This window comes from Pseudorasbora parva, chromosome 7, assembly GCF_024679245.1.
Source record: "Pseudorasbora parva isolate DD20220531a chromosome 7, ASM2467924v1, whole genome shotgun sequence".
In the NCBI taxonomy this organism is placed as follows: Eukaryota; Metazoa; Chordata; class Actinopteri; order Cypriniformes; family Gobionidae; genus Pseudorasbora; species Pseudorasbora parva.
The window spans coordinates 15,554,611-15,566,372 of NC_090178.1; the positions used below are offsets into that span (position 1 = coordinate 15,554,611).

Here is an 11,762-nt window from a genome sequence, read left to right on the forward strand (position 1 = left end):
TTGTTTGTGTTTTTTTTCCTCCATTACCTGATATTTCCCGTGGCGGCACAACTTCATTTTAAGCATCTTCAAATAAATGTGCTGTTTTTCACAAAGTCGATAGCTGTTTGAAAAAAAAATGTATGGTGGCAGTTGGACTATTATACACCCGTGTAGTACCGGCTCAATTTTAAGATGTGATTTCTGAGCAGAGTACAATGTAATGGCCTGCTGTGCTCAAGAGAGGCTGCTTTTGTGATTGGGTTTAAAATAGAGTCCAGGTCAGTGGTTTTCTCACAATGACACACAATAAAAGAACATTTCATTATAAAACATAAGAGAACTCTGCAGCAATAAATATTTTGTTTTTATTTTAAAAAAGCACTTCATTTTGCTTAATTTAAATAAATGTGCTATTTAATCCAAATATAATGAATATGAAGTAAACCACTGTAATGTATGATAAAACAATAAAAAATATATTAGAAAATGAATGTATGATTGAACATTAAACATCTGTGTGTGCAACTCATCCTGTTTGCTAGTTGTAGTGAGTTCAAATAGGTTTTACTTGGGAAGACATGAACAAATATTAAGTTTAGCAGTAAAACTAAAGGAAATCCACAGATGTATTTGGCCAAATATCAAGCAAATAATACATACATTTATAAAATAAAATTAAGGGCATTTGTGTACCATTTGTATGACGTGCCTACATATTTAAGGTCAACCAAGAGTACAAATTAGTTATAAACTTGCATAATATGCCCTTGACAACCGAAGTATGCAGTAATCTGCAATATTGAATTGCACAGAATATTGAACTCCTTGCATGACTATAGGCACAAAGTGAGACATTTCAAGGCTTTGCATGATTAACATCATTATTATTAACATTACCATGACGCACACTGCACAATAATAACAACTACATTTTATAAAACATTCCCATGACAGAAAATGCATACATTTAGCACAGATTTTATGTTCTATCATACAGTGCATAAGTATTATAAGCTCAACAGCTTTACATGCTTTAAGTTTCACATCAGTCAATCTGACTTGACTGATTCGACTTCAAGCATTAAGGCATTGTTCCCTGTGTTGTTCTGTCACTCATATTTCTTTTCCACATTTTCCTGTGGAGCCTGAGGAGTTGATCCATGCAAGACAAGAAGCCCCGTCAGGGTCAAAATGATACCAACCCACCACAAAGTGGCATGAGTTTCGCCAAAGATCACATGTCCAAAGAAAGCCTAGAAAAAGGCAATGCATAGAAATTATGAATTCGACATTAAAGAGTTAGTTTACCCAAAAATGAAATTTCTTTCGTTAATGACTCACCCCAATGTCGTTCCACACCCATAAGACCTCTGTTCATCCTCGGAACACAGTTTAAGATATTTTAGATTCAGTCAGAGGCCTTTCTGTCCTTTGACTGTAAGTGTATGCCCACTTGCTGTCCATGTCCAGAAGGTAATGAAAACATCATCAAAGTAGTCCATATGTGACATCAGTTGGTTAGTTAGACTCTTTTGAAGCGTCGACAATACATTTTGATCCAAAGATAATTAAAAGAAATACGACTTTTTTCAGCATTGTCTTCTCTTCAGTGTTCCTCAAATAAAGAATCAAACGGTCATGATTCAAGATTCGGATTGCGTGTCAAACTGGCAAACTGCTGAAATCACGTGACATTGGCGATATGAATCACAAATCAATCTGCTGATGCGCGACCATTTGATTCTTTATTTGAGGTTTAAAATCAAACGCGGAAGAGAAGACAATGCTGAATTAAGTCGTATTTTTTGTTATTTTTGGACCAAAATGTATTGTCAACGCTTCAAAAGAGTCTAACTAACCCACTGATGTCACATATGGACTACTTTGATGATGTTTTCATTACCTTCTGGACATGGACTGCAATTGGGCATACACTTACATTCAAAGGACAGAAAGCCCTCGGACTAAATCTAAAATATCTGTGTACCGAGGATGGAACAGAGGTCTTACAGGTGTGGAACGACATTGGGGTGAGATGAAAGAAATTTCATTTTTGGGAGAACTAACACTTTAAGTAACTAGTTTCTCAAATTAACTTGAGGTGTGAGAAAACTTACAGAGGAGATAAAATTTGAGGCAGTGGTGGTCACAGTGGCCCGGGCAGAGGAAGACGAGTGTCGGAGGGCTTTGGCGAAGAAGGTCCACATCACAGCATTACAGGTGAACAGAAGACCACCACAAAGCAGCCGCAGAGGTATATGTAACTGTGATTAATGACAACATTAAAATTATATTATGTTCATTTAAACACACACACAAACTGTTTGCTATCGTTGTGGGGACTCTCCATAGACGTATTGTTGAACTATATGGTACAAACTGTATATTCTATCTCACTAACCCCATCACCACAGAAAACTTTCTGCATTTTTACATTTACAAAAAACTAATTCTATATTATATAAGCTTGTTTCCTCCATAGGGTCCCATTAATCTACACATACACCCACTTACCCAGTCACAAGCTGTGGTGTCAACCTTTGTAGTGTTTCCTTGTCCATCTGTCCAGATCTTCAGGGCTGTTTCACACACATCTTTCAGATAATCAGCTCCTAAGGACAACTTAGCAGAAGATGATGCTAAGGCTGCCAAAAACCCCGCGATCAACGCATAAAACACCCCAGGCAACATAATTCCAGCTCGGTCCTACTGACTTACTCAGACTTGACTATGGTAACACCATTATTTTACCCAGGTCTTTTTTAAGACATAACATGAAAATGAAACTTCCTACTGTGCATCACAGAAATAAATCAAACAGGTGGAATTTACGTCAGCACGAAACACGGTCAATAAATGGGCGGGACTTAAAACACACACACACTGTGGACCTAAATAAAAACGTCGTATTATAAATATTCACCGTGTATTTTCTGTGTAATCGCTTTTTAATGGTGAGGTGTCATTATTTACGTGAAAATTATCACCTAGAGCACTGCTGAAAAAATATGTAGGCGTCTGGTGATAAGCGTTCCTTTTCTAAAAGCTGTTCATAGTGGGCCAATCACATTCGTTTGTGATCACGGCGTCATCACAAAATCAGTTTGTCTAAATTGCTGTTTGGGGTGTCCATTTGTATAACAAATAATAGCTATTAACATCTATACATTTAATCTTTTAGATTTGTTGTATGCAAATGTTTCCAATAGGGCAAAAACACTGTGATATGATATGAATAGGGCTCAATGGAGAATTCGCCTATCAGAGCCAACAAGCGCCTCTTGAGGGAATAAGGTTGAAAGCAGCAGCCAGCAACATTTCTGCTCATCCATGTGCTCATCGAGTAAGAAATCGTGAAGGTGCGCGCTGATTGGTCACGTACAGACGCTTTTTGATGAGGTTTCATGGACGCAAAATTTACACGCCTGTCTATTGTGTGTTGTGTTTGTTACATTACATAAACATTAAACACATTTGCAGTTTATCAGGCTAATTTGAACTGAAACACAATGAGTAAAAAGGGTAATGTATCATGGGTGAAGCCAGCCGAGCCATCTTTTTTAAAGAAATTTAAGAATGATGTTGGTTATAAAGAAGGGCCGACGGTGGACACTAAAGTAAGTGTTTTTTTAGTCATTGGTCGTATCTCGAAACATCGTGAGATGCCAACGTAAAATGTTATCTGAACGCATGTCTTCTAAATGTTGTCTATATAGGCAGCTCACGAGGTTTTCAGACGGCCTCTGTTGTATTTATTTTGAGTGTAGAAAATGGAATAGTAAGTAACGTTAAATGTTGTTGCAGAAGCAGCAGATGCCGCAGTGTGATGATGATGACAGTGGCGACAGTGATCGGGAGGACGAGATGCCGCAGGTCGTGGTCCTGAAAAAGGGAGACCTGAGTGCTGAAGAGGTTATGAAAGTCAAAAAAGATACAAAGGAACCAGAAACAGGTAATGCGTCGTACGTACATTGCTTTCATGGGTGAGAATGGGATCAAACCAAACCAAACCTTTCATAAGTAAATGACCGAAATAATACTCAAAATGCAATATTTATCTTAATTAAAATTAAATAAATAATTAAAGGTGCCTGTTTCTTTAACATTTCATGGATAAACGTTTCATAATGTAGCACTTTCGTAAAGCCAATACAATAAATATTGGTAAAGTATTTACTTTAAGAAAAATGTAAATGCTAATGACATATTTAGGCATTTCATATAAATATTTAGTTTAAATACATTTACTTTGCATATTTCAGTCCTCCGCATTCCTTTCCGAGTTGGTGAGTGTTTCTCAGATTGAATGTGGTCGATGACACACTTGGCTTTACTTAAATAAATAAATAAATAAATATATACGAATATTTAAATTGCTTAGTGGCTACGGTTATGCAATGAATCTATTCTCACTCTTTAGAGTCGGCTACCTTGATGGTTTAAACCAATATTTTTTTATATCCCCATTTTATTTAAATGTCTTTTCACTGAAGAAAACTATTTAGTAACATAAATGATTTGTATTATGTGAGCAAATATACAATTTAATGGTCCAGTTTCGACTGGTTCAGTTTTTGTCTGGTTACTAGTCTAAGGATACATTTACTTGTGATGCATATTAATGTTTATTATGCTTATACATGTTTTTTATACCAAAGATAGCAGGTGGATTTGTAGTAGTCTGTGAGTTATGGCGAAAACAAAGTAAAAAATTGACCCAGTCTCCCTTAATGTTCTGGTGTTCTATGAGTATGAAGTCATACATTAAAGGAAGTCCTTTCATTTTCTCCAGATGAACAACCTCCATCTGATGGAAAGATTGTCTTTAAGAAGCCTGTCAAACGCTCCTCTGATAAATTCAAAGGCATTACAGCCAGCTCTAGCAAGAAGAAGAAAGGTGAGGATGGCAAGAAGAAAGGCGAAGATGTCGAGAAGAAAGACGAGGATGGCGAGAAGAAAGAGTCAAAAGCTGGTGTGAAGGTGAAGAACAACAGTCTGCTGTCTTTTGGTGACGATGATGATGATGACGATGATGAGGAAGACTAGTTTGACATGAATTCAAGCATTTCTTTTGGTCAGAATGTGTCAGACTGGTCCTTGCGATGACCGATCTGCTCTTTTAAAAATATATTTCTGTGTGTAGATGGTGATAGATGTTTGTGAGAGTGATCAAATACATGCAGCTTATTTGTTAAATAATTTTGTTAAACATACGAGTCATTATGAGCCTCTGGAGGATCATCAATAGCAGGTAGTAGGAAGTAACGATATATAACATCATAATCATAGTTTTTTAAAAACTGATGATGAATGTATGGACAAAAAGAGAAACAAAAGTATCTGAAACAGTCGGAAATGAAAATATGATGGAATAAGGAACATGCACGTTAATTTAAAAGAGGCTATTCAGTGTTTCATAGAAATGAAACTATCCTGTTAGAGATGTCCAACAGGATGTACATATATGGCTTCTATGAAGGAGCTGTGCAGATTACCCTTTTTATCTTTGTTTTGAGGTTTTTGTTTTGCAAAACCTTGACACTCAAAATCCCTGATTCTGGGACTTTTTGAGTTGTATTTTATTATACTTTGTGTCATTTAGAGGGGGGGAAAAACATGCATTCTGGAATAAAATGTTTTTACCACCATTTATCTTGTGCCTGTTTTCAGGAAGGAATCTAAATGAGGTATTTTTCAGCATTATCAGGTTGAGTAAAATTATACTTTAAGAAAAAAAAGGAACACAGCCAACAATGTTTGGCACAGAGCAGACACATATTGATATTAACATATAACTTCCTTTACATTTTGTGGTTCTTAAACTTTTTGATTCAAAGGCCCCCCACTATATAATAATTGATAATATAGCAACTATAATATACTTATAACACACACATACATTATACTATACACATTTATATATACACACATATACAGGTCCTTTTCAAAAAATTAGCATATGTGATAAAAGTTCATCATTTTCCATAATGTAATGATAAAAATTAAACTTTCATATATTTTAGATTCATTGCACACCAACTGAAATATTTCAGGTCTTTTATTGTTTTAATACTGATGATTTTGACATACAGCTCATGAAAACCCTAAATTCCTAAATTTCATGAAAAGGTTCTCTAAAGGAGCTATTAACCTAATCATCTGAATCAAGTAATTAACTCTAAACACCTGCAAAAGATTCCTGAGGCTTTTAAAAACTCTGTCCAGAAGGCCATCATTGACACCCTCAAGCAAGAGGGTAAGACACAGAAAGAAAGTTCATTACAGAAAGTGCTGTATCAAGGCACCTCAGTGGGAAGTCTGTGGGAAGGAAAAAGTGTGGCAAAAAACGCTGCACAACGAGAAGAGGTGACCGGACCTTGAGGAAGATTGTGGAGAAGGACCGATTCCAGACCTTGGGGGACCAGCGGAAGCAGTGGACTGAGTCTGGAGTAGAAACATCCAGAGCCACCGTGCGCAGGCGTGTGCAGGAAATGGGCTGCAGGTGCCGCATTCCCCAGGTCAAGCCACTTTTGGGCTACAGAGAAGCAGCACTGGACTGTTGCTCAGTGGTTCAAAGTACATTTTTCGGATGAAAGCAAATTTTGCATGTCATTCAGAAATCAAGGTACCAGAGTCTGGAGGAAGACTGGGGAGAAGGAAATGCCAAAATGCCTGAAGTCCAGTGTCAAGTACCAACAGTCAGTGATGGTCTGGGGTGCCATGTCAGCTGCTGGTGTTGGTCCACTGTGTTTTATCAAGGGCAGGGTCAATGCAGATAGCTATCAGGAGATTTTGGAGTACTTCATGCTTCCATCTGCTGAAAAGCTTTATGGAGATGAAGATTTTGTTTTTCAGCACGACCTGGCACCTGTTCACAGTGCCAAAACCACTGGTAAATCGTTTACTGACCATGGTATTACTGTGCTCAATTGGCCTGCCAACTCTCCTGACCTGAACCCCATAGAGAATCTGTGGGATATTGTGAAGAGAAAGTTGAGAGACGCAAGACCCAACACTCTGGATGAGCTTAAGGCCGCTATCGAAGCATCCTGGGCCTCCATAACACCTCAGCGGTGACACAGGCTTATTGCCTCCATGCCACGCCGCACCGAAGCAGTCATTTCTGCAAAAGGATTCCCGACCAAGTATTGAGTGCATAACTGAACATAATTATTTGAGGGTTGACTTTTTTTGTATTAAAAACCCTTTGCTTTTATTGGTCAGATGAAATATGCTAATTTGTTTTATATAGGAATTTTGGGTTTTCATGAGCTGTATGCCAAAATCATCAGTATTAAAACAATAAAAGACCTGAAATATTTCAGTTGGTGTGCAAACTATTTTAAAATATATGAAAGTTTAATTTTTATCATTACATTATGGAAAATAATGAACTTTTATCACATATGCTAATTTTTGAGAAGGACCTGTACACCAATCAGGCATAACATTATGACTAATACGTCCTAATATTGTGCACACAGCCATCCATGTGATGTAAAAGAAAACGTAATTCACCTTCTTCCATTGCTCCATGGTCCAGTTCTGATGGTCATGTGCCCACTGTTGCCGCTTTTGGTGGTGGACAGGGGTCAGCATGGACACTCTGACTGGTATTAACTTCACCTGTCATAATGTTATGCCTGATCGGTGTATATACTGGACAGAAGGTAAACTAATCCCAATGTATTTTGTTATATGCCTACTATATGTTTTAGAATAAACAGGTGCTTAAGAATAAGCAGGCGCTTCAATAAAAACTATAGTTTTCAGAGCGTAAAAATAAATATTTCAGTTTACATTACCTGTTTGATTGGATGGTTAATATAATTTATTATTATAGTGATATTATGGTTATTATCATATAGTTCTTCGTCCACATAACTTGCAAGCTAAAATCTAAATTGTGACCATGTAAGGCCGCCCAAATCGTCCCAATGGAGGCCAACGATCGGCGGGTGAAGGTCGCTGCGCGTTCGTCTTTTCAGTGGGGAAAAGGGGATTTTATTCCAATTCCTCGTTATCTGACTCCATTTAATGATAATTTAGAATTTAGGTTAGAATGCCATTTGGTTATTTGGTCATTCAATTTTAATAGTTTAACTACACATTTAATTATTCTGTTTAACCCTTTGTTGAAATTATACCCAACCTGAATAATTCCAGAGCAAGTCAGAATCGATCAAAGTATAACAATTTATTAACAATCAGGTAAATGTATAACGCCAATTACATAATCAATTCAAAGGTATACTTCACATCAAATACTCTAAAGTAAAGAATGATGTATACCGGACTTATCAAGGTTACATAATGCTGCATGGGTTAAAACGTCCAGCATTACGGGCTGACCTGAGTACAGTATCGAGCCCTGAGCTCTTTGCAACATTTCCTTAAATACCCAAAACCAGATACATACCCAGCACAATAGGAATTTGCATTGATCAAGTTCTATAGACTTGATTAGAAGAGAGGCCAAATGGCTGAAAGCCACACCCACCATACACCAAGGAAAGATATCTTTAAACCCTTAAAACATTCATGATGTTCTAGTTTACTTCTGTGGAGTTGAGATATTTGTACCAGTCGCACTGAGACATTTCAAATGATATCAAACACATATGATACTCGATCGTGTGGATTGACATTGTAATATAGAGATTCTGGATGCATTTTCAGTGATCTCAGCATGAGAGAGGGAATGAATTGGGGGAGAGGGAGTCAATAGGGAAAGATGTAGATTAGCTGATAGTGAGGTGAGACTTGCGTCTCCAGTGGTGTGTGAGGGACAGTTCAGATGTTAATTTCCTTTATTTTCTCAGAGAGTCTTTGTTCTTCATTCAGACATTTCGGCATATGCTAGTTTTTTCAGTCTTACAGTTCCACCTCTTGATCCCAATGGGTCAAACTCTGGTGGTCCTATGGGATCACTGTTAGACGTTGGTTAGACGTTGGTTCAATCCTTGAGATGACGAAATTGTCTTAGCAGCTGCAGAGCCCTTTGGAAGGTTCTTTGTTCACCTGCAGGACACCGTCTCACCAGGTTTGTGTAGCTTGAGTTTCAGCTGGTGGGTGAATGTGTTCAGGTGTTCTACCTGTAGTTCAGAACAGTATATTCATAGAGTCAGTCTCGGACCTTGGTGAATGTTCAGTTAACGTGTCACTTCTTCATGGGGAAGCTTCTGCTTCTGCACCTTCCCGATAATCTGACTCTCCTTGTGTAATCCTCACACCTCCAATGGTGTGGTTCACTGGGTAGATTTCAATAGGTGGAAGGCTTCTCCGTAGTTGACACCTGAAAAGAGTCTTAATGTCCACTTAACGACTGAACACTGATGAACTTAAAGCCGTAGAGAAATGCATAAGAACATACAATGCAAGAAAACATAAAAGAAAAAACAATGTGGGTTCATGTCAGCAGTGCGATTGGTACACCTTCTCTCAAGTGTTTTTCAAGGTCATAATTGGTGGGGTGGATTAAATATATTTAATCACCTAATTCTTCACTATCACTGGGATAAAGTGACAGCGGAATTTAAGTATTCTTGGTCTGGATTACCTAAGGAAATGCAGCAAAAAGTCAGTGCAGTTTATATATTAAAATAGATGATATGCATATAATAATAACATCAATAATATTCAATCACAATTATGAAGATATACATATATATATAATAACCACTGTGTTTGTTTAGGAATCTTCCAATGCAATTAAGGCAGATCTAAATATGTTTAGTCATACAATAATGTGGATTGTGTATTCCTTGTCACAGTGTGTGTGTGAGAGTGTGGAGAGTGTGTGTGTGTGTGTGTGTGTGTCTGTGTCTGTGTCTGTGTCTGTGTGTGTGTGTGTGTGTGTGTGTGTGTGTGTGTGTGTGTGTGTGTGTCTATGAGTTGGTAGGATGTATTGAATAGCGTTTGCTATGTGTGTCTTTAATAGACTGTCTTCATGTGACCAACTCTACTGTCCTGTGTGTTTGAAGCTATTTGGATCTGTTGGTGTGAAAAGATGGACAATAGATCTTTAGTGAAGTAACACTTTTGGACTCTATGCCATCTATGATGTGTAGTGTACAACCTGGATAGATTTGATCTGTTTCAGGTGATATGAGGGTGTAGTGAAGAAAGTGTGTGTTCCGTGTTTGTTTTTGGGAGATGGGTGGAGTCTTATCAATAACAATCTGTGTTGCAAAATTTAGTTCCAGTGCTACACTAAGAGATCATGTATACATTTTGTGAAGTGTGAATGACCCCATCAAGTGTATTCGCACCCATCTCCCTCATTTCAAGTTGCTCTGACAATTCCATTGTTGAGTTTGCCCACTTTGGGGTGTTAGCCCCTTTCCAGCGTCCGTTCTCCAAGGAATTGCAGTTGTAAACCTGAGACAAAAATAATGCAGAGAATCACAGTTAATTCTGACATTATCAACAGCTTCACAGTCAGGTTTGGACTCATTTGAATGGCACTATTATGCCTGATGCAATTTTCATCCTGGCTGTTGCATGAAACAGAGTTTCATCGGCCAGGTCTGAATTGTTGCTGTTGTTTTAGTAAAGTGTGTGACACCTTAAAACTGTTCTTACAGTCGAGCCTTCACAGTCTGCTGTGAACATTAGAAATCCCAGTTCTGCTGGAGAATTTTTCTGAATTAATCAGAGCTTTTATCGCTCATATTGTCATGAATTCCAATGGGTTGGTTCCCATGGCTTTATTTCCAGTTGCTCTCTTTACAGTCAGATCTGTGGGCAGAAATTAATTCACCTGTTTTGGTGTTGTCTGCTTACGATGTCACACACACATTTGATTAATTGAGGTCTCTGTGACCTTTAAAAAAAAAAATTAGGTACTTCTGCATTTTAGGTGTTGCACCTCGGTGACGGTGAATTGGTTTGCTATTATCAGTGCCACACATGTAGCTCTAGCTGTGTTCTTGTAAAGGCAAAAGATAACAGCACAACCCCTCCCTTTTGGCACTGGGAATTGAACCAATGCAACACAACAATATTAAATCCAATACATGTATTTATATGTATTACCTCGTTATTTCATCTGACTCCATAAAATGAAAAGGTTTTAAATGATTATGTTAATCATTAACTTTAGGTTTCTATTTTCTTTCAATTCAATTCTTATACATTGTGTTATACTCAGTAATCAAGATTCCGATAACATTGAGTCTCGCACCGGTCAGAGTACAATCTCTTTCGCAAACTCGTCAGTCTTGGTCATTCAGTAGAGGCCATACGACTGATATCTTGGATGCCCGTGCTACACGTTGATCATTCCAAGATATTTGTATTCAGTCCCCTTGGATTTGAATTCTCGTAATTAATGCAAATTGCTTTTAATCAGAGGCCCATGACCACCACCACAGAATCAAGTGACCAACTTACTATCTCTAATAGTGACTTTCTATAATCATGCCGTGGTTTTCCACGTCTACGTAATTAGAGCAATTTTACAACAATCAGGAATTAGGGTTGCCCTATTTAGATTGGTCTAACAATTTTGTTATTGTTCTAAACGGAAGACGTCTTTAGTCTTTCAACCCGCAGTCCAAGTCTACGTATCTGAACGCCAATGTGTTAGTCGGAGCTCTAAAACATCAGCCTGGTGTGCTTTAATGCTCCACCGAAAAACTGTGTTTTAGTCCGTGTTACTAACCTGAGCGTAGTCTTGTGGTGTCATGGATGTACATGATCCACTGAGTTATTAACACAACATACGTTATAGTATTTTCATGGTTAATGCAATTGTAAATAACACTGTAGCCACATGG

The 11,762-nt window shown here is 37.8% G+C and overlaps 2 protein-coding genes across 2 annotated transcripts; one reads left to right on the top strand and one right to left on the bottom strand.

The window, feature by feature from the left end:
• Positions 1 to 99: 99 nt before the first annotated feature.
• Positions 100 to 2,915, bottom strand: tmem42a (transmembrane protein 42a). The gene is made up of 3 exons (XM_067448286.1): positions 2,497 to 2,915; positions 2,100 to 2,246; positions 100 to 1,235 (listed from the first exon to the last, which is right to left on the bottom strand). Exons 1-3 carry the CDS (start codon positions 2,671 to 2,673, stop codon positions 1,092 to 1,094), a joined length of 468 nt encoding a protein of 155 aa, XP_067304387.1. The 5' UTR covers positions 2,674 to 2,915; the 3' UTR covers positions 100 to 1,091.
• Positions 2,916 to 3,360: 445 nt separating this feature from the next.
• kiaa1143 (KIAA1143 ortholog) lies at positions 3,361 to 5,632 on the top strand. The gene is made up of 3 exons (XM_067449580.1): positions 3,361 to 3,599; positions 3,787 to 3,934; positions 4,775 to 5,632. Exons 1-3 carry the CDS (start codon positions 3,492 to 3,494, stop codon positions 5,026 to 5,028), a joined length of 510 nt encoding a protein of 169 aa, XP_067305681.1. The 5' UTR covers positions 3,361 to 3,491; the 3' UTR covers positions 5,029 to 5,632.
• The last annotated feature ends 6,130 nt before the right edge of the window (positions 5,633 to 11,762 follow it).